The sequence below is a fragment of the Schistocerca gregaria genome, chromosome 4, assembly GCF_023897955.1.
Source record: "Schistocerca gregaria isolate iqSchGreg1 chromosome 4, iqSchGreg1.2, whole genome shotgun sequence".
NCBI classification, from domain to species: domain Eukaryota; kingdom Metazoa; phylum Arthropoda; class Insecta; order Orthoptera; family Acrididae; genus Schistocerca; species Schistocerca gregaria.
In genome coordinates this window covers 217,167,522-217,194,236 of record NC_064923.1, presented here as the reverse complement: position 1 = coordinate 217,194,236, position 26,715 = coordinate 217,167,522, and the positions used below count along the sequence as shown (strand labels likewise).

General features: G+C 39.5%; 1 protein-coding gene across 9 annotated transcripts in view; it reads left to right on the top strand.

Annotated features, from left to right (window-relative positions):
* LOC126267096 (MKRN2 opposite strand protein) overlaps positions 1 to 26,715 on the top strand; it is a 95,943-nt gene that overhangs the window by 51,555 nt on the left and 17,673 nt on the right. For 4 of the 9 annotated variants that reach the window (XM_049971974.1, XM_049971971.1, XM_049971975.1 and 1 more), the window contains one exon: positions 21,026 to 21,103. In XM_049971974.1, coding sequence (XP_049827931.1) covers positions 21,026 to 21,103 — 78 coding nt within the window. Of the gene's footprint in view, positions 1 to 1,830; positions 1,990 to 5,272; positions 5,371 to 21,025; positions 21,104 to 26,715 lie in introns of those variants that run through there. The other 5 variants (XM_049971968.1, XM_049971970.1, XM_049971969.1 and 2 more) reach the window with 3 other exon arrangements.

The following is a 26,715-nucleotide window of genomic DNA, read 5'->3' as shown; positions in this document are numbered from 1 at the left end:
TCGACCTGGGACCGGACCGCAGTGACGCACGGATGCACGCCAAGACCGTAGGATCCTACACAGTGCCGTAGGGGACCGCACCGCCACTTCCCAGCAAATTAGGGACACCGGCGAGGACCATTCGCAACCGTCTCCATGAAGCTGGGCTACGGTCCCGCACACCGTTAGGCCGTCTTCCGCTCACGCCCCAACATCGTGCAGCCCGCCTCCAGTGGTGTCGCGACAGGCGTGAATGGAGGGACGAATGGAGACGTGTCGTCTTCAGCGATGAGAGTCGCTTCTGCCTTGGTGCCAATGATGGTCGTATGCGTGTTTGGCGCCGTGCAGGTGAGCGCCACAATCAGGACTGCATACGACCGAGGCACACAGGGCCAACACCCGGCATCATGGTGTGGGGAGCGATCTCCTACACTGTCCGTACACCTCTGGTGATCGTCGAGGGGACACTGAATAGTGCACGGTACATCCAAACCATCATCGAACCCGTCGTTCTACCATTCCTAGACCGGCAAGGGAACTTGCTGTTCCAACAGGACAATGCACGTCCGCATGTATCCCGTACCACCCAACGTGCTCTAGAAGGTGTAAGTCAACTACCCTGGCCAGCAAGATCTCCAGATCTGTCCCCCATTGAACATGTTTGGGACTGGATGAAGCGTCGTCTCACGCGGTCTGCACGTCCAGCACGAACGCTGGTCCAACTGCCAGGTGGAAATGGCATGGCAAGCCGTTCCATAGGACTACATCCAGCATCTCTACGATCGTCTCCATGGGAGAATAGCAGACTGCATTGCTGCGAAAGGTGGATATACACTGTACTAGTGCCGACATTGTGCATGCTCTGTTGCCTGTGTCTATGTGCCTGTGGTTCTGTCAGTGTGATCATGTGATGTATCTGACCCCAGGAATGTGTCAATAAAGTTTCCCCTTCCTGGGACAATGAATTCACGGTGTTCTTATTGCAATTTCCAGGAGTGTAGATTTATTTATTTCTATTCAAGAATTTATCTATGGCATAGAAGGAGTTGTCAGGGAGATATGATTTCAATTTATTTTTGAAGCTATTACTGCTGTCTGTTGGGCATTTTATTTCATGTGGTAATTTGTCGAAAATTTTTATAGCAGCGTATTTTACGTCTTTCTGTGCCAAAAATAGGTTGCATAAAGGATAGTGTAAGTCTTTCTTTTTTCTGATATTATAATCATGAATTTCACTGTTGTTTTTAAACTGGTCCATGTTGTTGAGAACAAATTTCATTAGTGAGTAAATGTACTGTGAGGCTGTTGTAATAATTCCCAATATTTTAAAAAGATGCCTACAAAATTTGTGATTATGAACCCCACACATTATTCTAACCACTTTCTTTTGAGCAGTGAATACTTTTTGTCTAAATGTTGAGTTACCCCAAAATATTATTCCGTATGACATCAGAGAGTGAAAGTATGTTAGTTTACTAGTTTCTATATCTTCAGAATTGGCAATTATTCTGATTTCAAAAGTTGCTGAACCTAGTTCCTTTAGAAGATCCAAAATATGACTTTTCCAATTAAGATTCTCATCTGTATGTACATCCAAAAACTTAGTATATTCTATCCTGTCTACTGACTTCTGTTGATGTGTTCATTTATTGAAGGAACTGTACTTTTTGCAGCAGAAAATTGAATGTACTGTGTTTTTTCAGAGTTTAGAGCAAGCCCATTTGCAGAAAACCAATTAAAGACTTTTCCAAAGACCTTATTTGTATCATATTCAATTGGAGTTTCTTTTACTGGATTAATAATGATGCTCGTATCATCAGCAAACAGTGTCAGTTCAGCTTCCTGTTTCAGATAGGAAGGGAGCTCATTAAAATATGTCAAGAACAGAAGGAAACCCATGATTGAACCCTGTGGAGTACATAACGTAATTTCACCCCAGTTAGATGAAGTGGCAAACTTATTTAAATCACTTGACCCATATAAGGAAACTTTTTGCTTCCTGTTCTGTAGGTATGTCTTAAACTACTAATATGCTATTCCATTTATACCATAGAATTGTAATTTCTGTAACGTAATGTCATGGTTCACACAATCAAATGCTTTGGACAAGTCACAGAAAATTCCTATTGGTGACATTTTACTATTTAAAGACCCTATTATGTGGACAGTGAAACTGTATATTGCTGTTTCAGTGAAACAGCATTTTTGAAATCTGAACTGTGATTTACTAAGTATCCCATTACTGTTGATATGGCTAACCACTCTCGAGTACATTACTCTCCCGAAGATTTTTGAAAATGCTGTAAGTAAGGATACTGGCCAATAATAATTGACATATGTGGTGTCCCCCTTAACTTCTCTGGGAAAATACCTTCAGTTAGTGATGCATTACATATGTGACTCAGATGTCATCTTCTCCAACAGAACATTTATTTTTCAAAGATTTAATAATTTTACTTATTTCACAACAGGTTCTCAGGAGAAAGTTAATTTGACTAAATTTTTTTCAAAACAGACTCTTCCATGTAGTGCCTGGCTTTTTCTTTTGAACTGTTATCACCAATTTTTTCTCCTACACTTAAGTAATCATTTTAAATACATTAGCTACTTGTGTACTGTTGGTTAGTATGGTCTCGTTCTCTTTAATAGTAATAGTAATAGTGCCTACCCAAGTGCTTACTTTTCTGTCTCCCTCCGAACAACATTCCATATTGATTTGATTTTATTGCCGGAGTTGTTAATTTCTTCACTAACATACATATTTCTCGATTTCCTTACAACATTTTATCAGTATGTTACAATAATTTTAATAGTGTAAAACTACTTCGGGATCTTTACTATTTCTTGCTGTCTCATGCGGTTTTCTTTTCTTTTCTGAGGGCACTTTAATACCTGCAGTAATCCGAGGTTTCTTTGAAAAGTGTGTGGTGTTACATTTAGTAATTTTCTTTGGGAAACAATTTTCAAAAAGGGACATAAATTTGTTGTTGTGGTCTTCAGACCAGAGACTGGTTTGATGCAGCTCTCCATGCTACTCTCTCCTGTGCAAGCTTCTTCATCTCCAGTACAGAATCTGTTTAGTGTATTCGACTCTTGGTCTCCCTCTACGGTTTTTACCCTCCACGCTGCCCTCCAATACTAAATTGGTGATCCCTTGATGCCTCAGAATATGCCCTATCAACCGATCCCTTCTTCTAGTCAAGTTGTGCCACAAATTTCTCTTCTCTACAATTCTATTCAGTACCTTCTAATTAGTTATGTGGTATACCCATCTAATCTTCAGCATTCTTTTAGAGCACCACATTTCGAAAGCTTCAGTTCTCTTCTTGTCTAAACTATTTATCGTCCACATTTCACTTTCATACATGGCTACACTCCATACAAATACTTTCAGAAATGACTTCCTGATTCGTAAATCTATACTCGATATTAACAAATTTCTATTCTTCAGAATAGCTTCCCATGCCATTGCCAGTCTACATTTTATATCCTTTCTACTTCGACCATCATCAGTTATTTTGCTCCCCAAATAGCAAAACTCATCTACTACTTTAAGTGTCTCATTTCCTAATCTAATTCCCGTAGCATCACCCGATTTAATTCGACTACATTCCATTATCCTCGTTTTAATTTTGTTGATGTTCATCTTATATCCTCCTTTCAAGACACTGTCCATTCTGTTCAGCTGCTCTTCCAGGACCTTTGCTGTCTCTGACAGAATTACAATGTCATCGGCGAACCTCAAAGTTTTTATTTCTTCTCCATGGATTTTAATACCTACTCCGAATTTTTCTTTTGGTTCCTTTACTGCTTGCTCAATATACAGATTGAATAACATCGAGGATAGGCTTCAACCGTCTCACTCCCTTCCCAGCCACTGCTTCCTTTTCATGCCCCTCGACTCTTATAACTGCCATCTGGTTTCTGTACAAATTGTAAATAGCTTTTCGCTCCCTGTATTTTACCCCTGACACCTTCAGAATTTGAAAGAGAGTAGTCCAGTCAACATTGTCAAAAGCTTTCTCGAAGTCTAAAAATGTTAGGAACGTAGGTTTGCTTTCCTTAATCTTTCTTCTAAGATAAGTCATAGGGTCAGTATTGCTTTACGTGTTCCAACATTTCTACAGAATCCAAACTGATCTTACCCGAGGTCTGCTTCTACAAGTTTCTTAATTCATCTGTAAAGAATTTGCATTAGTATTTTGCAACCATGGCTTATTAAACTGATAGTTCGGTAATTTTCACATCTGTCAACACCTGCTTTCTTTGGGATTGGAATTATTATATTCATCATGAAGTCTGAGGGTATTTCGCCTGTCTCATACATCTTGCTTACTAGATGGTAGAGTTTTGTTAGGCCTGCCTCTCCCAAGGCTGTCAGTAGTTCTAAGGGAATGTTGTCTACTCCTGGGGCCTTGTTTCGACTTAGGTCTTCCAGTGCTCAGTCAAACTCTTCACGCAGTATCATATCTTCTATTTCATCTTCATCTACATTCTTTTCCACTTCTATAATATTGTCCTCAAGAACATCGCCCATGTACAGACCCTCTATATACTCCTTCCAACCTTCTGCTTTCTTCTGTTACCCAAGGATTTCTAGCAGCCCTCGTCTTTTTACCTACTTTATTCTCTGCTGCCTTCACTACTTCATCCCTCAGAGCTACCCATTCTTCGTCTACTGTGTTTCTTTCCCCCATTCCTGTCAATTGTTCTCTTATGCTCTCCTTGAAACTCTGTACAACCTCTGGTTTTTTCAGCTTATCCAGGTCCCATGTCCTTAAATTCCCACCTTTTTGCAGTTTCTTCAGTTTTAACCTACAGGTCATAACCAATAGATTGTGGCCAGAATCCCCATCTGCCCCTGGAAATGTCCTACAATTTAAAACCTGATTCCTAAATCTCTGTCTTACCATTATATAATCTATCTGATACCTTTTAGTATCTCCAGGATTCTTCCATGTATACAACCTTCTTTTATGATTCTTGAACCAAGTGTTAGCTATGAATAAGTTATGCTCTGTGCAAAATTCTACCAGACGGCTTCCTCTTTCATTTCTTAGCCCCAATCCATAATCACCTACTATGTTTCCTTCTCTCCCTGAAAAGTCCGTATCTGGTACATTATCTGTGTCTTGTTTCCAACTGGCAGGTGCTGTGCTCAGACGAATGGTTCCCGGTGAACATTGATGTCGAACTCTTGAATTGGAACTGACTTGTGTCTTGTAAAGCCATTTGGTGAAGGAATACTGAGAAGTTGTGCTCCTATCACATGGCCTGTGGAGGTGTGTGCTAGTGGCAGTAAAAGGTCTGGACGGACTCATGTGATTTGCAAATGGAGGAGCTTCAATTTGTTGCCATTGTGGAGTCTTCAGGATCTTGCATGGTAAAAATGTATGTAGGACCTTTTTAGTGGTTTGAAAACCTGTAAGTATCCAAAACCCTTTCCAAAGTTCAGATAACACTGTTTGGAGATTTGGATATCAAGGTGATAAAGATCAGTATGTGTTAGAAAGAAGAAGAGTCTCATAAAGTGGTAAAGGAGTACTGGACGTCATTGCTTATGGGTGAAGTCTCCAAACTGTAATCTATCGCCCTTGAAGAATTCCATCTTCAATTGATGGGTGAAAGCATCAAATTTTAGCAACTTCTGAGAGATAGGTTTACCATTCTAGAGTGTGTGGATTTCCTGTGTGAAACATTGGCGTCAGACTATTCTAAGCTGGTAAGTATGTGCGTTTGCAAGCTCAACTCCTGTTAACTCTCCAGCGAGTTTATCTTTGTGACAAATGCTATATATGAAACGAAGAATCCATCTGGTTGGTCGAAGTAGTCTCCAGTAGGAACTGAATTTGGAAATGTCTATGAGGATGGGAGGTATAGTAAGTGTCATCACATATTTTATGTTTCCTTATCGTTCTTGGTGAGCAAGCCGTGGTGGTTCTTTCCACCAAACATACCCAGATTGTATGCAATTGCCAAGAAGCCCCATGTTAGGTGATCTACTAGGTTATCATGTCCAGGACAATGTCAGTGTCTCAATTTTGTGTGTGTGTGTGTGTGTGTGTGTGTGTGTGTGTGTGTGTGTAACAAAATATGTGAATCTGAACATTGTGATTGTTAGTATTTGATATCCCTCATGGGATACAAATGCAAGACACTGAAGGTAAAGTGGACTTCCAAGTATTCCATTGGTTTGGCAGATTGGTGAATAGCAGTTCATTCCAGTCTATCCCTCTACACCATGTTTCTCAGAATACACCATGTTTCACTTTGATGGCGCAAGAGAAATCAGTCCCAAGTTGGGACTTAGCTGTGCTCAGTAACAGTTTCTGGTTGGTAGTATGTCCACCACGTAAATTTTCAGTAACATCTTCCTTGTTGATGTAGAAGCAGTTCATTGTCTTATTCCAGCATAAACTTGAGTCTCCGTATTAATCTTTACCCTTTGGCTCTTCATATGTCTTGCAATGTACCTAAAATACTGACCCATTTTGCCAACTGAAAGTTCAATAATTTTATTTTTTTTCAATAATTTTATATTAGTTCATAATATATGATAATAGTTTCATTGGCGTTGTCTGTGCCAAATGCAAAGTCATTCATGAAAACATTGTTGGCCAGTAGCTGTGCAGCAATGGAAAATTCAGTCTCATGTCTGAAAGCACTTTCCTTTTATGTTATGGGAAACAAGAATGGACTAGATCTCAGGACAAATGGAAATCTAGTGAAACAGTAAGTTGTTATTTCGTTCATAGTATGGTAGTTTCCATGACTGTCTTGGAAAACGTGCCATAAACATCTTGTCAAATTCTGTCATATTTGTGCAGTACAGGTTGCGGAAGTGTTTAGGTAATGTCACTAATAACAGCCATGGAATATAAGCAGAACCATAATAGAACAGGAAGTGTTTCTGCAGATTTGGTCCCACCTCTAATGCATTGGAGAGAGAGAGCATATTGACCTCATGAGAAGATGAATTGAAAACAATCCTACATTTTGTTTATCAAGTTTCTCATTTATAGCTGCCTAATGCCGAAGATAAAACATGATGTTACTTAGGTCTTCAGGACAATTGAGTTTTACATGGTTTGTTCTTTGTAATGTAGTCTCACATAAGATGGTGGTAGGTACCCTTTAAGATGTTGCTAAGAAGTATTTTATGTAAACTACAAAGAGTCTGTCATTAGAGTGTAGAATAATATTTCGTTACTTGCCATATCGCACCTCAGCATCTTCGCTATATGGTCAGTAGCAACTTTCCTTCTCTGGTATTGTTACATTCCATCCTGGATTTTCGATTGTTTGATTTTGTTACTTAGGTCGATAAATTACTGTTTGATGATCGTGCACAAGATAAGTTGTATGAAACTGAAGGACAGAATCTTTGTTGATCTTTTCAGCATACTCAATTATCCCATTTGTCTCTAGGTCCCAAAATGGCCTCAGTTCATTGTCTGTGGGTACATGAGTTGGAAGTACAAAGGTAACAATAGCTAAATTTGCACAGACTTCAGATCTGCTTCCATTGAGGATCCATCCAGATATAATGGAAACATATCAATAGATTTAGAAATGCTGACCGTTAGACTTTCAGTGATAGCCTTCCAAGAATGATCACTACCAGTTAAAAGTTCAATGAGCATGTCTTCTTGGAAATATGCCTTTGGATCAGCTAATTGCAGTGTGTGGGCAAGTGCCATATTTTTAATATCTTGTAGAACTCTGAGCTGAAGTGTGAAGCAGTGGTCATACGCATTGATCGATGTAGATTTATTCCAAACTTCTCCAGTTTTGAAATTGACAAGTGTACTCTGTCATGAGGAGGTAATATGAATTTCTAATGTGTAAACACTAAGTTGTCATTGAGTGGAGGCAGGCAATTTCAGATCTTCTGTTAATGACTTTGCTATTATGCGTGCATTGCTTCAGTTGAGTAGCACAAATTGAGAAAGTTTACTTGGTCCTGATGGTCCTACGTTTCACATTCGAGCTGTTTACAAAAATGTGAAGCCAGGCATAGTTGCATCTATTTTACTAACAGAAGTGACATTTCTCTGTACTTCAAAGATCTGATATGTCTTGTTTTGGATGCATGTTGACTTGCGATGTGATTTTTTACAGTTGCTCTAAATGCTCTACCTTTCTTTCCGCAATTTGAAGCTTTATGTCCTCAGTTTAGGTATAGTACTTCTCAGTTTTGGTTTTCGTTTGGCGATGTCAGTAATTTTATTACATTATAGACCCAATGACCACATTCTTCATAAAAGGCGCAAAATGGTGCATAATTTTTATTGCTTTTGGGTAATGTTTGTTTCTAATTACCATGGACATGTAGGGCTGCTGTCATGAGAATGTGGGTCGAACTTTTATTGTCAAAGTGGATCGTCTGAAAAGTAAGTGCTGTGTGTATTTCTGCCCTTATGAAATCCATCAACTGAAGTACATCCCATTCTGAAAAATTGGTTTGCTTGGTATTTAAGCCAGCATTGGCCTATAATGCCAGAAAAGTTCTGAAAACTTTTGGTGCTATTACACACCCATTAGCATTTACGTCTTCACTGATTGTGCACAAAAGATGGATGCAGCGATTGCAATTGGTAAGCGTAGACTTAAGAAATTTAAAAAGTGTATTGGTTCAATAGTGTCAAAATTATCCAGGTCAACTTGTGTGATTCTATTTTTATTACCAAAGCATTTTGTGAGAGTTCTCAGATTGGTCAGAGAGGACAGCGATATCATCAACAAAATACTAGGTTGATGCATAAGTTCTTATTATTTTTCCATAAGTTTTTTAGACACAACAGATACACGTAACAGAGACTTTATCATCAATAATATATTCTCCTTCACTATTTACAACAGTCTGCCAATGCTGGTGAACTTTTTGATCCCACGACTGCAGAAATCACGTAGTTGTGACGCAAAGAACTCATCAAGCCATGTTCGGAGCACTTTTTCATCTGGAAAGGAAGTTCCTTGAAGGTTATTTGATAGATAGCAGAAAAAATGAAAATCTGAGGGCACAGGATCTGGTGGCGAATAATATGGGTACAGAATGACTCCTCTGTAATGTTTTTGGTCAGTCTAGTAGGATGCAGGCAGATGTTATCGAGGAGTTGCAGCACTTCACACAGTCTTCCTGGTTGCTGTTCTCAGTTGTTGACAATAAATGCCAGCGGTGGTAGTTATACCTTGGAAAAGCAGTTTGTAGTACACCATACCATCACATAATGTTATCTTTTGTAGAGGCCCCTTTGTGCAGGGAGTTGCTGGATTGCTCGGGCTTAACCATTCCTCTCCCTTATGTTAGCATAAAGATACCGTTTCTCGTCACCAGTAATTGATACAGGATAGAAATGGTTGGTGTTGCTCACAAGCCAATTGGTGACAAACAAGCAGAGATGCACATGTTACCACCTGGCAAATTTTGTGATTTTGGCTTGGAGCGTGCAGTACCCAGACACCCGATTTTTGAGCCTTTCCCATTGCATGCAAATGTCACACAATGTTGGAATGATCACAGTTCATCACATTTGCCAGTTCTTTGATGTGGATCATTGTGGATCAATGTGTTTAAATGCTCTTCATCAAATCTCAAATGCCTTCCTGAACGCGGAGAGTCAACAATGTCGAAACTATCCTCCTTAAAACGAGAAAGTCTTTTTCTTGCTGTGCTCCATCAAATGGCATTATCCCCATACATGGCACAAATATTTCTCACTGCCTCTGCTGCTGTCTCCACACTACTAAATGTAAGCAGAAAAATAAGTGGGAAATGTTCCAATTTCTCCATTTGGCACTCTGATTTCTAGTATCCAGAGCTTCACTCACTATCTCCAAATAACAAAACGACAATATATAAACTGAAATAGTAACAGTGAACTATAAATAAAAAATGACTGTTGATAAATAAACCATAGCAACTTGACTAAGGAATGATTCCAGTACAATGCAACTCTTTATTTACAATTATAAATCTAACATTACAAGGGGTTTATGATTAGTCATATCACATACATCAACATCACATCCACTCAAAGATATGTGTGCCTTTGTTTATATCAATTCCCTACATGCATTGCTACTAACATCTGCAGGATGGAAAGGTCCTTGTAATTCCTTTGCTGGTTCGTTATCTCCCACATTATCTAACAGCTTTACTGCCAGTCTAGCTGCAGCCCGTCCTACTGCTTATCTTCACTTCTCTGTTTTATGGCTTTTTGTGGTACATGAAGTAGACCTGTGTGAATTGTTATGTTTTCAGGGGATTTCACATCCATTATAAGTAAGCAAACTGAGTCACTAGGAGACTTTTAATCAGTTTTTCTCAAGACAGACTAGAGGTTACAAGAGAATTATGTGGTGAAACAACAAAACTGATTAAAATGCAAAGTTCTCAGCTGTTGTATTTATCCAACAGACAGAAATAGAAATTACATTATACCTTAAAGTGTACAAAAAGGTGTTTTGATTTATAATTTCACAACAGAAGAAAGTAGTGGCAATATTTAGAAGAAGAACAGATGATGTCAAACTGAGACAATCTTTTGCTACAAGAGTGATTAATGCACAGAGTTAAGGAAGTATAGCATATAACATGAGAATATAAAGCAAATATTTTGTAAACAGAGTATCCAGTATTTTGGGGTACCAAATGGGTTCTTGTTTTCTTCACATGCTAGTGCAGACTGAAGAATGGATATCATTAACTAGTGGTCCCAAATGAACTCAGTTTCGTGCACAAATTGTATAGGTTTTATGCCAATGGAAAAATTGCTTTAAGACAACAATCTTCATATGAATGCACTTCTACAGTCTTGGATAGAGGATGTCTAAGAGATGGTGGATGTCATTTTGGCATATAATGTTCCCTGCTACATCCATCATCTGCCACCACTAGATAATGGACGTTGCTGGTAATGAGACTGAATCAGTTGCCATCTCATCACATTCCATGTTGCTTAACAGGGAAGATGGCTGCTTATTGCACTGCTAATAAGAGCTACACTTCGAGGAGTCCATTAGGTAACAGAAGAAATTTGTTTTAAACCATTATCTTTCTGGAACAACACTTACCGATGTTGTGGCTGGGTTGGATGTATGTTACTCTGTTCAGTTTCGCCTCAACAAACATTATGGGTTTGTAGTCATTGTAGACTATGCCTTACCACACCATACCATGTTTGGAGTTAATACTGCTTGCTGTTGCTTTAGAGGCCTGGGATTCATGTCTCAGTGGCATCTCTCACTACAGTGCTGGAGAAGGTGCATGGTGGTCAGATGTGAGCAGAAGCCTGGCATAGGGCACTTTTGCTTGCTCATCTTAGGGCAAGTGGTTCCTGATAGTCTGGTTACACTTTGCATCACTAGCTCTTAATTTTTACTTTGGTTCCTCTGTGGCTCTCAGTCCAGGCATGAGACTGTGCACACCGGTCATCTACAACCAGTGTAACAAAAATATTGCAATGTTTCTCTTGAAATTAGTATTGGCACTTTTTGCCCCATTTAGAAATTTGACAGCAGTGACTTTTCGGAACTTCAGTGAAACACCACATACTGAAACTACTGTGCCATAACTTTTTTTATGTTTGTAAAAATATTAGCAGTCCCATAGCTTTTGAGTATTTTTACTCATAAATATACAGGTTCGGTTGAGAATTTTGAGTATAGAACAGGTGTAATTACTTTCACTTGCAGTACAGAACTTCATAATTATAAGTCACAGATGGCTTTCATTCAGTAGTACATGAGAAAATAATTTCCTTTCATCACTTTCAATATTTTCACTTGTATGGAGTTCCAATAATTTCAGGTCATGGATGTGAACTATTTAAAGTTCTTCAGATAAAATGCACTGAATTTGTCTACATATTTTTTTTTCTGACTTCTGTGAATCCATGTGTGTTTTTCTTTTCTTATGAAGGCTTGGCTGAAAACTTATTGTGTAACAATCTTTTCATTGTACCTGTCTGCAACTCAATGTGCCATCCTTACAATGAGTAGTAATCTGCTGTTCCCATAATTTTTAAGTAAGATTTTCAAACAATGAAAACCTAGGATGGAACGTAACAAATTACTACTCGCCATATGGCGGAGATGCTGAGCATTTCCACTATATGGTGAGTAGCAACTTTTCTTCTCAAAATATTGTTAAGAAGGTATATTAAAAACAAAGATTCCAAGACTTACCAAGCAGGAAAGCGCCGGCAGACAGGCACAATGAACAAAACACACAAACACACACACAGAATTACTAGCTTTCGCAACCGATGGTTGCTTCTTCAAGAAGGAGAGGGAAAGACGAAAGGATGTGGGTTTTAAGGGAGAGGGTAAGGAGTCATTCCAATCCCGGGAGCGGAAAGACTTCCCTTAGGGGAAAAAAAGACAGGTGTACACTCACACACACACACACACACACACACACACACACACACACACACACACACACACACACACATATATATCCATCCGCACATACACAGACACAAGCAGACATATTTAAAGGCAAAGAGTAAGGGCAGAGATGTCAGTCGAGGCGGAAGTACAGAGGCAAAGAAGTTGTTGAAAGACAGGTGAGGTATGAGCGGCGGCAACTTGAAATTAGCGGAGGTTGAGGCCTGGCGGATATCGAGAAGAGAGGATATACTGAAGGGCGAGTTCCCATCTCCGGAGTTCGGATAGGTTGGTGTTGGTGGGAAGTATCCAGATAACTCGGACGGTGTAACACTATGCCAAGATGTGCTGGCCGTGCATCAAGGCATGTTTAGCCACAGGGTGATCCTCATTACCAACAAGCACTGTCTGCCTGTGTCCATTCATGCGAATGGACAGTTTGTTGCTGGTCATTCCCACATAGAAAGCGTCACAGTGCAGGCAGGTCAGTTGGTAAATCACGTGGGTGCTTTCACACGTGGCTCTCCCTTTGATCGTGTACACCTTCCGGGTTACAGGATTGGAGTAGGTGGTGGTGGGAGGGTGCATAGGACAGGTTTTACACCGGGGGCAGTTGCAAGGGTAGGAACCAGAGGGTAGGGAAGGTGGTTTGGGGACTTCATAGGGATGAACCAAGAGGTTACGAAGGTTAGGTGGACGGCGGAAAGACACTCTTGGTGAAGTGGGGAGGATTTCATGAAGGATGGATCTCATTTCGGGGCAGGATTTTAGGAAGTCGTATCCCTGCTGGAGAGCCACATTCAAGGTCTGATCCAGTCCCGGGAAGTATTCTGTCACAAGTGGGGCACTTTTGGAGTTCTTCTGTGAGAGGTTCTGGGTTTGAGGGGATGAGGAAGTGGCTCTGGTTATCTGCTTCTGTACCAGGTTGGGAGGGTAGTTGCGGGATGCGAAAGCTGTTTTCAGGTTGTTGGTGTAATGGTCGAGGGATTCAGGACTGGAGCAGATTCGTTTGCCACAAAGGCCTAGGCTGTAGGGAAGGGACCGTTTGATATGGAATGGGTGGCAGCTGTCATAATGGAGGTACTGTTGCTTGTTGGTGGGTTTGATGTGGACGGATGTGTGAAGCTGGTCATTGGACAGATGGAGGTCAACGTCTAGGAAAGTGGCATAGGATTTGGAGTAGGACCAGGTGAATCTGATGGAACCAAAGGAGTTGAGGTTGGAGAGGATATTCTGGAGTTGTTCTTCACTGTGAGTCCTGATAATGAAGATGTCATCAATAAATCTGTACCAAACTTTGGGTTGGCAGGCTTGGGTAACCAAGAAGGCTTCCTCTAAGCGACCCATAAATAGGTTGGCATACGAGGGTGCCATCCTGGTACCCATGGCTGTTCCCTTTAATTGTTGGTATGTCTGGCCTTCAAAAGTGAAGAAGTTGTGGGTCAGGATGAAGCTGGCTAAGGTGACGAGGAAAGAGGTTTTAGGTAGGGTGGCAGGTGATTGGCGTGAAAGGAAGTGCTCCATTGCAGCGAGGCCCTGGACGTGCGGGATATTCGTGTGTAGGGAAGTGGCATCAATGGTTACAAGGATGGTTTCCGGGGGTAACAGACTGGGTACGGATTCCAGGCGTTTGAGAAAGTGGTTGGTGTCTTTGATGAAGGATGGGACACTGCATGTAATGGGTTGAAGGTGTTGATCTACGTAGGCAGAGATACGTTCTGTGGGGGCTTGGTAACCAGCTACAATGGGGCGGCCAGGATGTTTGGGTTTGTGAATTTTAGGAAGTAGGTAGAAGGTAGGAGTGCGAGGTGTCGGTGGGGTCAGGAGTTTGATGGAGTCAGGTGAAAGGTTTTGTAGGGGGCCTAAGGTTCTGAGGATTCCTTGAAGCTCCGCCTGGACATCAGGAATGTGGAAGTTTCTTTCTATTTTATTTACATCATCATTATTGTTAAGAAGGATTTTATTAGATTGAATGCAGTGCCACACACCCCATAAAATCTTAGCTTTTTCAAAATAATCTTGTGATCAACTAAATCATAAACTTCTGATAAGTTGTAAAATACCCAAATAACAGATTCTTCTCAGTTAAGTGTTTGCAATACATAGTCCACAAGTTCTTGTGTTGCTGAAGTAGTGGATTTATTTTTTTGGCATCTATGTTGGCTTCTACCAACGATATTTTGTGACGTAAGGAAGCTTATGAGTCTGCCATACAGAATGCATTTGAAGGGTCCTGGTATCTTACATGAGTTTGGAAATTTACCACTTAAATCAGATTGAAACAGCCAAATATTGATTCCAGTTCATTTTTCCTGTCAGAATCTTTTTAAGAAATGTGCATTTAAATCTCCATGCACTATTAACTGTTTCTTTTTGTCTGCTAGTTTTGTAAAGGGAATCTGTTGACCCTTAAAATTACAAGAAAAGTATTCATTATATATATAGCAACTCCTTGTTTTTCGATATTCACTCTACACGGAAATGATGGCAGTCTGTAATCCCTTGTATTTAAGTTCTCTATCCCTGTGACTACATAGTGCTAAAAAAGACAAAGAAAATCTGTCGCCTCAGAATACTCCACATCTTCTAGATATACAAGAAGCTCATCTACATTCCTTTTCAGTACCCTAATGTTCTGATGAAACAAACTTTTGCTTTCTTGGAAACTGTTACATATATGGTTGTGTTCTGTTCTAATTTCTGTCAAGCCTATCTGTCTATAAATTGATTAAACCCTAAAAATTTCACCCCTGTGACTCCAGTAATCACAAGGATTTTGCCTCGTGTGCACCTAGCTCCTCTTACATTTTCTGCAAGATGCTCAGCTAATCTGTCATCCCCCCGCCCTATTCCAATGCAGGCCATTATTTGTGCATAACCCATTGCAACAACATGCACAGCACAAATATGAGACTGTTTTTCAGTCTGAAAGATATAAGATCACTCTTCCTCCCTCCCACTGCTGAGATCTCCAATCACAAATAAAATAAAGCTATAAAACTGAACAATCAATAACCGAACAACTGAAAAGAGTACTCCAGACAACCTCACAAACAGCCCGCCCTCCTCATTTCACAAGTTGCAGGACTTAGCAGTAAACTGGGAGGTGGTAGATGGATGGGAGGATTGCACAGTAGGTATATTGTTGTATTTTTTTATGTGTTGAGTCATTTCTTAATCACTTTTTACTTTTTATCTCAGTCTATCTTTGTTTTTCTCCTACCTCATATCCTGCTTTCCTTCTCATTCTTAATTGCACTAGTTATTTTACTTCTTATTTCTCTACCACTTAATCAATCTGTACATGTCACATTATCCTTCTATCATCCCGTGGACTGTTGGACCTGGTGGTCTAGCAGGAAAGTGCAGAGGTTGGTCTAGCAGGAAAGTGCAGAGGTTATGGGATCGAATCCTAGCTGGAACACAAAAAAATTTTCAGTCCGCCAGTAATCTAGCCTTCACCTCTCAATGATGAGGTAGTCACCAGGAATGGCGCGTGGTTCAGGGTCCACCCCGAATTACAACTCCCCTTTCCTGACTGAATAACCGGTGTGCCATACAAAACTATTGTATCTCAGGAATGTAGCCAGTAACTAAAGTGCAATCCTTGACATCCTACTCTCTCATACTGGTTGATCTCTATCGTTGTGGGGTCTGAGTGGTCTGTCCTTCCTTTCAAACCCTTTACACTGTCTACTTCTTTTCTGCCAATGGGAAGGATGTAACAGTTTTGTAAAACAGAATAGATTTTTGTACTTTTATGTGTGCATATGAAGTACAAAAACTAAAAACTATTAATGTATATCTATCCTGGCTTGGTCCCTCAGTGGTGGTAAAATGCCAGACGATAGATCCAAATGCCTCAGGTTCAGTCCCCAGTCTGCCCTAGGATTTTTTTCCATTACTTATCAATTTTGACAATGTTTGTTGATGTGATAAATGTCCAAGTTCCCAGGCATCAGAGTCCCCCATAACAGGCTACGTAAGTCATTTGTAAGGCAGGGGAAGGCAGTGGCATCCCACCTTCAATAGGGCAGTGTCTAATATAGCTTTATGGTTTACAAAAAAACCTTCAGGTCAATGGCAGCTTTATATTTGTTATGTGTTTATCAGAAATATTCAGATTTTCATCTTCTGAAGGTAAGTAGTTGGCAACCATTGTGTCTCATAATCTTGTTGTAATGAGTAAGTCTGAACCTGACACATTACTGTACTAATTATTCATTTCTTCATGATGTGTTTATTTTTACCTAAGAGTATACATTTTTTACATCATCTAACATGCTTGTGCTGCTGTAATTTTGTGTCTTTGAACTACTTCGGTAAAAATATGTAATAGCTTCTGAGGCTATAAATTGTATAGATACTCAAAGATTTCCTGCAACCTGTGTGTATTTTCTATTGTTTAGTAACTTTTCGCCACTAATCAGTTCCTATGTCCCTTTAAAAACATAATAAAATTCTTATTATTCAGTTTTTTTTTAACTGAAAAATCACAAAATTCCCTCAGTGTGCGGAAGCTGTTACACTTCAGCTTGAACTAAGAGGAATACATTCCTCAGGTGAGATTATGGCATAACAGTGGAATCTTATTTCAGTGCATGTGTTTTTGGGCCATAGTCTAACAAAGACCTATTAATTTTTGAATAGTTCTATGTGGATGAAACTGTGCTCACTGGTATACTTCTAACATTCACTACGATGTTACACAGATTGGACACCAGATGATAGCATTGGGAGTTTTTCAGAATAGCAATGTGTTTCTAATTTATTTGTTTAAATTTACCTGGCATTAGGATGAACAGCACTAAGCAGATGAAAGACCAATATTACTTGCAGCCCTCTTCATACATTTTAATAATACATGAGTTTTGCAGCAGAGGATTTCCATGAATTTGAGATTGGATAGTATATTATTACTATTTTTATTATCATTGTTGTTGTTATTATTTTACACCATAGTAATTTGAATACAACAACAAGAATTACTTCAATATTTTGTCCTTGGGATAGACCAACCCACTCTCTTGAGCAGTGATAGAAATTGTTTATTGAATCTCAGTGCAGAATGTCATCAAATGTTATTTGAGATGTGAGAAGTTTAAGTAAATAGGTGTGCCTTTTCAACTTCCATGTTTACACTAACCCATAAATCATTAAGTGCAAGTCAATTCATCACTCAGCTGAAAAGCGGCATAGAAAAGAGTGAGGCACTAACCCATAAATATCTTTGACCAAAGATGTAAAGCATTTAGTAAGTTATCACATTAACTTCAGACACAGATAGAAATCATATCTGCTTGACAACGTGTTCTACTCTGTTGAAGAATTTCTGAATTGTTAATAACCTGATGTATGTTGTAAAACTGACTGATTCCACATCATAGTGAAGGCTCACAGTTATGATCCAAGGAACAAGCAAATAGCTAAACTGTACCAAGAAAGTAATACAAATGCGGAGAGATGTTTTTCAGTTATAAACAAGTAATCATATTGAACAAAATTACAGTATCAAGTAGGTCTGAAAACTTACAATTTATTTACTACTATGTTGCAAGAAGATAAATATGTGTTTCAGAGACCACACCACAACATTACATGTGCACCATGGCTGTTTGTATTTCTCTGTAGAGCACTAAAATTGACTAGCTAATTCTACTTAGATGACTGCCAGGCAAATCCATTCTTGTATTGGAGTCCAAATTTTGGCAGTGTCCATCTTATTATTGATTAGAATAAAGTGCACTTTGCAGCTGATGTTTCTAGATGCAGAGTGGATCAACAGCTATAAAAAAAGTACAGTTCAATGCTATCTTGAATGCTGGTGAAGGACTGGAAGCTGCTGCAAATTGTGGTGTTGTGCAAACCACTTCAGATAATTCAGGGTTATTCTAAATGACGGACCAATTTTCAGAAATTCGTATGTATTCAAGTACAAATCCAAAATGAACAAGCCTTATACCAATGAAAAGAGGAAGTTTCAAAGTTTTTGGTGGGCAGGCGGTGATGGTTTCAGAATTGGCCAGTAGAATTCTCGTGGCAATAGGGCCATCATTTCCTTTCACTGTCAGTTTTGAGTAAGATGGTGACTGTGGAGCACAAGCTTTTCTGCGTTCTTGGGTTCGTGAAAAATGAGTCACAAATTGCAGTGCAGCAGGCATTTCGTACCAAATTTGGTATTCAACCACCAACTCACAAAAGCATTAGCCATTGGTTTAAGCAATTTAAACAGACTGGAGTGTGTGCAAAGGAAAAAGCACAGGTCGACCACATGTATCAGAGGATGATGTTTGATAGATTCAACGAAGTTTTGTGTGCAGTCGCAGTAAGTCTACCAATAGAGCCAGTCGAGAACTTGGAACACCCCAGCCAGCTGTATGGAAAGTTCTGAGACAGTGTTTGCTGTACAAACCCTACCGATTACAACTTGTGCAGGCTTTCAACCCCAATGACAAAGGGAAGTGTCTCCCATTTTGTGGTTATGTGCTAGCAAAGATGGAGGATGACGCATTTCTACAGCATGTAATTTTTAGCGATAAAGCAACGTTCTACCTTAGTGGAAATGTCAACAGACTCAATGTTCACATGTGGTGTTTGAAAAATACACATTCACCATTGCAACATGAAAGAGACTCACCGATCAAGTACCTGGACATGTTGGAACAATGGATGTTGCCTCAAGTTATGGACGATTCCCCGGGACTTCATTTTTCAGCAGGATGGAGCTCCCACCCATTGGCACCGTGATGTACGAGGCTTTTTGAATGACTCCCTTCCTCAGTGCTGGATCAGTCGCAGGGGACTTTAGGACCTCACTCTGCACTTCCGGCCACAGAGGTCTCCTGACCTCAGACCCTGCGACTATTCCTTATGGTATTATGTGCAGGAACCTGAACGATCTGCGGAACCGAATCACTGCTGCTGTGCACACAGTAACAGTAGATATGCTTTTGTGTGTTTGAGACAAGTTTGGCTACTGTGTCGATGTTTGCCATGCAGCCAACAGAGGCCACATTGAACATTTATCACATTTCTAATTATTAAATAATTATTAAAAACTAATTAATTACAATTTATTAAATTGACATCAAACATTATGAAAAAAAACTTTAAAACTTCCTCTTTTCATTGATATAAAGCTTGTTCATTTTGGATTTGTACTTGAATGAATATGAAGTTTTGAAAATGGGTCCATCATTGAGAATAATATCTGAGAGCTGCAAAAACTTTTACCATATTAAAACTGCTGTGATTTTCAAAAGGACATACACAAAATCATCCAAATATTGTAACAGGATTTCTTTCAAATGCCTAAAAATCTTAAAGCTTCCTATGCCATGAAAGTCTCCTTATTCTTTTTTATGACATGGTGACCGGAATAAACTGCAGCAAAAGGAAATTAGAAACACTGGACTCTTTCTTCAAATGCTGCGTGAAGAAGGAAATTGAAATAGCACTGTGGTAGTAGTGTTGAAAAAGGAGGGAATGTATATTACTTTCACTGGTGATTATCAGAGTTCTTTATTGGAAGAACACACTTTTTTTTTCCTATATGGGAATTTGGAAATTTTTCCTATGTAGAGATGGGTGGGGGGGATTTTGAGCATGCTACAGTGAAGTGTGATACAACTACTAATCGTGTTATATGTTAATTACCTCACCTGTCATTCAACAACTTCTTTGCCTCTGTACTTCTGCCTCGACTGACAACTCTGCCCGAACTCTTTGCCTTTACAAATGTCTGCTTGTGTCTGTGTATATGCGGATGGATAAGTGTGTGTGTGCGAGTGTACACCTGTCCTTATTTCCCCCTAACATAAGTCTTTCCGCTCCTGGGATTGGAATGACTCCTTACCCTCTCCCTTAAAACCCACATCCTTTCGTCTTTCCCTCTCCTTCCCTCTTTCCTGAAGAAGCAACCGTCTGTTGCGAAAGATAGAAATTCTGTGTGTGTGTTTTATTTATTGTGCCTGTCTACCGGCGCTTTCCCGAGACTTACCAAGCGGGAAAGCGCCGGCAGACAGGCACAATGAACAAAACACACAAACACACACACAGAATTACTAGCTTTCGCAACCGATGGTTGCTTCTTCAGGAAGGAGAGGGAAAGACGAAAGGATGTGGGTTTTAAGGGAGAGGGTAAGGAGTCATTCCAATCCCGGGAGCGGAAAGACTTCCCTTAGGGGGAAAAAAAGGACAGGTGTACACTCGCGCGCCCACACACACACACACACACACACACACACACACACACACACACAGATCCATCCGCACATACACAGACACAAGCATATATATGTATAGTAATTATTTGTGAAGAAGTATTGTCAAGGTATGATTTTAACAAATTACTCAACAATCATTTAATTCTGCAAAGACTTGCTTTGTTTACAAGTGTTTTGTAATGCACAAAGACAAAGCCATGAAAAGATCTGAAAACATAAATTTTAGTAACAAACATGTATTTCTTTAAGAAGTATTAGTCACTTGTGAAAACCTGTATTGTTTGAGAAATGAAAAACATGTTGAAATATTTTTGTGTATGTTCAGGATATTGAGGTGCTTAAGAGCATACTTCTAAAGTAAAACTTTATTTGAAAGCAGTGCTTGTTATTAATCTCCATGTAAAATTTTTCTTTTTCCTTCTGTACAGGATTCCATACCCATTTGTGCGTGCATCACAGCATTCATGTTGCATAGTTATGAAACCTACAAATGGAGATTTCCTCAAGTAAGCTGTTATTTTTAAATAGTGTTGTGTTGTCAGTAACTTCCTGTTTGAAGAAAAATTACAGATTTTTTAGCTGCATGCATTTGTGCCTCTATTTATTGGAAAAAAGCTAAGGCATGTTTCTTCATTAACTGTGTATCTCCCTCCATGTTTTTGGTAAATGAATGGTGGTGTAAGCTGTTCCAAAACAGTAATTTTTCTATGGTAGGTTTTTTTTAAATAGCGCTTTCTATCATAATTTGTGATTAGCTAAATTCAGCCCTTGGGCATTGTGATATCACATCACACATTAATTATGTGATGCTGACAGCATGTTATGATTGACACAGCAGTGTGGGGAGAGAAACATAATGGTGTCTCTAATAAGAGTTAAGCACAGCCATAGCAGTCAGAGACATAATTACGACAGAGGTGAATGTCATATGAAAAATAAAAAAAAGTGTACCTCATTTGTGAGCTTTGCAACTAAGCCAATATACATAATAGATTAAAATAGGCCAGATAACTGTTTATGAGGTGACAAAATCCACTGATAAGTTGCACATTTTTCATTTTACATCTGAAGTAACATTTGTGATAGTTGTACACTGATGCGCACTCACTAATAAACAACCAAATACAGATATACAGCACCATGAATGGACATCAACTTCAGAGATACAACGCTTACTGGTATTCCAAAATTTTACAGGTCTCTAAAAAGTAGCTGATTATAATGATGTTTCTAGCATAGTTTTAAAATCTTGTGCTAACATAATAGGACTAACTTAAGTGAAATTTGTAATCAGTGACACAAGGCTTATTCCCAGACAGGCTTAAATCTGCTGTAATGCCCCTCATCTATAAAACAGAATAAGTAAACCACCTCTAATTACAGACTTACACTGGCTGACAAAAAAAGTGAAGCACAGAACATCCTGAAGGGGAGGATGAAATGAAATGTAATTTCGCTTGTTGAGACAGTATATGTTGATATTTCAGTGAGTACAAAATCTAGTCAAATTACTAAGAAATTGTTAGTATGAGTCCACTTATCAGTATGATGTTGCATCCCCTTTGACGTTCAGAGTGATTTGCAGAATATAGATTTAGCTGTAGATGATAGCTGAACAGGCATAAAAGTGGTTCACAGCCATTAGTTTAAGTCTTAATCTCACAAACAATCGTAATGCTTGATTTTAAACAAGAATGACCTGTTGTCACAAGGAGACATTAATGGTCACGCACTAAATGAAACACTGCAAAATTACGTGAGGTCCAGTTGGTTAGAATGTTAAATGGAGTCAACATGTAGATAAACCAATCAAGAAGCTTAGTTTAGTGTGTTTGCCCTTAGAAGCATTTCTCATTGTGTTGACCTAAGGACAGGTGTGTTGGCTTATTTTGAGTGAACTGTAAGAATATTGTGCAAAGTAGTCTTGTAGGAGCCTTTCTTGGAATTTTTATACTAATTTTCCAATACATTTACTTCATATTGGGGTTTGTCTAGTATTCACACTGGACTTGTGTACTCTGGTATAAAGGTATTCAGTAATGTTAAAAGTTGCCCAAAAGCAGTAATTTGTTTTCAACAGATCTCAGTATTTACTAATGCAGATCACTGTTTATAAAATCAGTTTGAATCAAGTAAATATCAGGCTATCAATAGGACTTCAATAGTAGCTATTTAACCTAAGGAGGCAGCAGTAATAAAAAAGGATATTGTTATTCGACCCTAGATTTTTCATTTTTTAAGAAGGCAGCACTTTTTTTCAGAGTAGCAATGTGTTTCTAATTTATTTGTTTAAATTTTACTGGCGTAAGGATGAACAGCACTAAGCAGTATAGTAACAGTTTATTTGGCTCTACAGAATATTTTTTTCATCGAAAGGTACACTGCATCCATTATTGAAGTATTCAGTAAGCATAATTCTAACTTTTTTTAATCATCTATTTGTTGCCTAAAGGTGTGTTATGATAGTGTGTTTTGTTGCTGCCAGTCCCTTTCCTGGAGAGTTCTGTTCTCAGTGCCTTGATAATGTATGCAATTAGTTGTAATACATCTACTTGAAGGCCTTTCTCAAATAATCACGCAGGAAGATATTCATATCTATGGTTCAAATGGCTCTGAGCACTATGGGACTTAACATCTATGGTCATCAGTCCCCTAGAACTTAGAACTACTTAAACCTAACTAACCTAAGGACATCACAAACATCCATGCCCAAGGCAGGATTCGAACCTGCGACCGTAGCGGTCATGCGGTTCCGGACTGAAGCGCCTAGAACCGCACGTCATATCTTATGTTTTCACTATTAAATGTTTTTTTGAGTAATACACACATCAAAAAAAGTTTTGCATCTCCCTAGTTCCCAGAACGCCTGAAGATAGATGTTTACTGTGGACATTGTATCACAGACACAGTCCCTTTGACTATTCAGAGATGTCACTAAACTTGCCCAAAGATGAAAACAAGCGCCTATTAGACAAGAGGGGTCCAACAGCTGATCAGTTCGTTATTCCATCAGGAAGGAGATACACGGCTCATGTTGCCTGTAGTTCAACCACACCTAGACAGTCAATACTGCGATTCTATCGTGTCCACATTGTTACTTTGTGCCAGGAAGGGCACTCAACAAGTGAAGTGTCCAGGTATATCCCAGTGAATCAAAGTTATGTTGTTCGGACATGGAGGAGATACAGGGAGACAGGAACTGTCGATGACATACCTCACTCAGGCCGCCCAAGGGCTACTATTGCAGTGGATGACCGCTGCCTACCAATTATGGCTCGGAGGAACCCTGACAGCAACGCCAACATGTTGAATGGTGCTTTTCATGCAGCCACAGAACATCGTGTTATGACTCAGATTGTGCGCAATAGGCTGCCTGATGCTCAACTTCACTCTCGGCATATATAGTGAGGTCCATCTTTGCAACCACGACACCATGCAGCGCGGTACAGATGGGCCCAACAGCATGCCAAATGGACCGCTCAGGATTGACATCACGTTCTCTTCACCAATAAGTGTCGCATATACCTTCAACCAGACAGTCGTCAGAGACGTGTTTGAAGGTAACCCGGTCACTCTGAATGCCTTAGACACAATGTACAGTGAGTGCAGCAAGGTGGAGGTTCCCTGATGTTTTGGGGTGGCAATTTTGTGGGACTGATGTACGCCGCTGGTGGTCATGGAATGCGCTGTAACAGCTGTGCGATATCGGCAGCGTATTGGTGAGGCATTCGTCTTCATGGTTGACAATTCACACCCCCATTGTGCCCATCTTTTGAATGATTTCCTTCAGGACAATGACATTGCTCAACTAGAGTGGTCAGCATGTTCTCCAGACATGAACCCTATCGAACAAGCCTGGGATAGATTGGGAAGGGCTGTTTATGGTCAACGTGACCCACCAACCACTCTGGGGGATCTACGCCAAATCGCCGTTGAGGAGTGGGACAGTCTGGACGAACAGTGCCTTGATGAACTTGTGCATAGTATGCCATGACGAATACAGGTATGCATCAATGCAAGAGGATGTCCTACTGCATATTAGAGGTACCGGTGTGTACAGCAATATGGACCATCACTTCTGAAAGTCTCGCTGTCTGGTGGTACAACATGCAATGTGTTCTTTTCATGAGCAGTAAAAAGGGTGGAAATGATGTTTATATTGATCTCTTATTCCAATTTTCTGTACAGGTTCCGGAACTCTCGGAACCGAGGTGATACAAAAGTTTTTTTGATGCATGTATTAGGAAACACAGTTACAGAATTTCAAACACGTTCTCTGCTGCCTATTTTGCTTATGATAATCTGTAATTAAAAATCTTTATCTCATGCATTACATTCTTCTGTAGAAATGGATTTCAGTAGATGTGAATGTATTGCAAACACATCATGACATGGGAAAATGTGAGATGCTGAGACACTTGTACCTTGTAACAATGGAGGACTAGCTTTACATAAAATCCCATTTATTTTAGAACTCCACAATCAGAAATACTTACATTCACACCTTTAAGATTATACACGATTTCTTAATTATCAGTGGTAATTCCAAATATCATCATCATCATCACCACCACCACCACCACCACCACCACCACCACCACCTCTTAGAACTTGCTGAAGAGGTAGACACAAGATCGTGATTTCATTAGTCCATTTCTCCGCTGCTCTTCCTCTTATTCACTTGCCCTTGATCTTCTCTTCCATGATTATTTTTTCCAGGTTTTCTCCATCTCTTCTCACAGTATGGCCAAAGAGCTGGAGAATTTTTTGGTTGGCACAAGAAGAAAGATGCATCAAGAAATTGAATGGCTCAATAATGGACACATTTGTTCGTCTTTCAGTCCATTTTCTGCACAGCATCCTCCGCAAGCACCAAAGCTCAGATACATTGATGCACTGTTTGTCTCTGCCTTTAAGGGCCCATGTCTTGCAACAATAAAAGAAGATGGAAAACATGGGTGTTTTAACAAGCCAGACCTTTGTGGTGTTCATTATTGCTCTGTTCTGTCAGGTCTTGGTGAGCTTCTTCGTAGCCACTAACCCTAGCGTTATCTGTCTTCTTATCTTCACAGCTTCCTGTGTCACAGATGGTTGACCCAAGACAAGTGCAAGAATGCATGACTTCCAGTTCCTTTAATTGACCTGTGAGGTGAACCTGTACTCCTCAATCAACTATCATGAGTTTGGACTTACTGAGATTGAGATTTAGGTCCAATCTGTATGATAGATGAATTTCTATTACTTTTGTTAATAGCTCAGCAAGTTCATCTTTGACACTGGCTAAAAGCATTGTGTCATTAACAAACTGGAGGTTGTAAATAATTCTATCACCAATTGAGATGACTTAAGTCCAAACAACAAGATCATTTCTAATGACATGTTACGCATAGATGTTGTACAGTCTGGGAGATAGAGCACAACCCTATCTGATGCCTTTTGATACACAGAAGAAATCAGATGTGCCAGCATTTGTCTTCACAGCTGTGAGGTGATTATTGTGTAGAATTCTGATCAGTGCTGTCAAATGTTGTGGGACATTGAACTCAGCAATCAGTTGCCACAACTCTTCCCACACAACACAGACAAAAGGCTTCCCTACAGTCATTGAAGCAGATGAAGACAGGAACACAGAACTCACTCTCGCGATTTCTCGATTATTTGTTATGTTTTAAGCATCTGTTTACAAGTTCCTTTTGCTTCAACAACACCTGCTTGTTCTGTGGATATATGAGGCTGAATGTAGGGCTTCATATATCACTTTCTTTCTATCTTACTTAAATTTAACTGGCATAAGCATTAATAGCACTAAGCAATATTGTAAAAGTTTATTGTTAATACAGTATAAAGATTAAATTTCCTTGATTTCTTGTACCTTTCGCTATTGTATTCCTTGACATGATTGCACGTCACTGAAGGTTCTACTTCTTGATGGGATTTTATGGAACGTGAAGAATTTGGTTGTGCTTCACTCTTACCAGGAAAACCATCACATTTTATTCTTTCCCACCCACACTGTGCTCATAGGGTCATGATTAGCTGTAAGCATAACATAATAATTTTTTGGTATGATGTAGCTTAATAAATCCTAAGGGAGGCAAAATTAGCTGTCACTGAATTG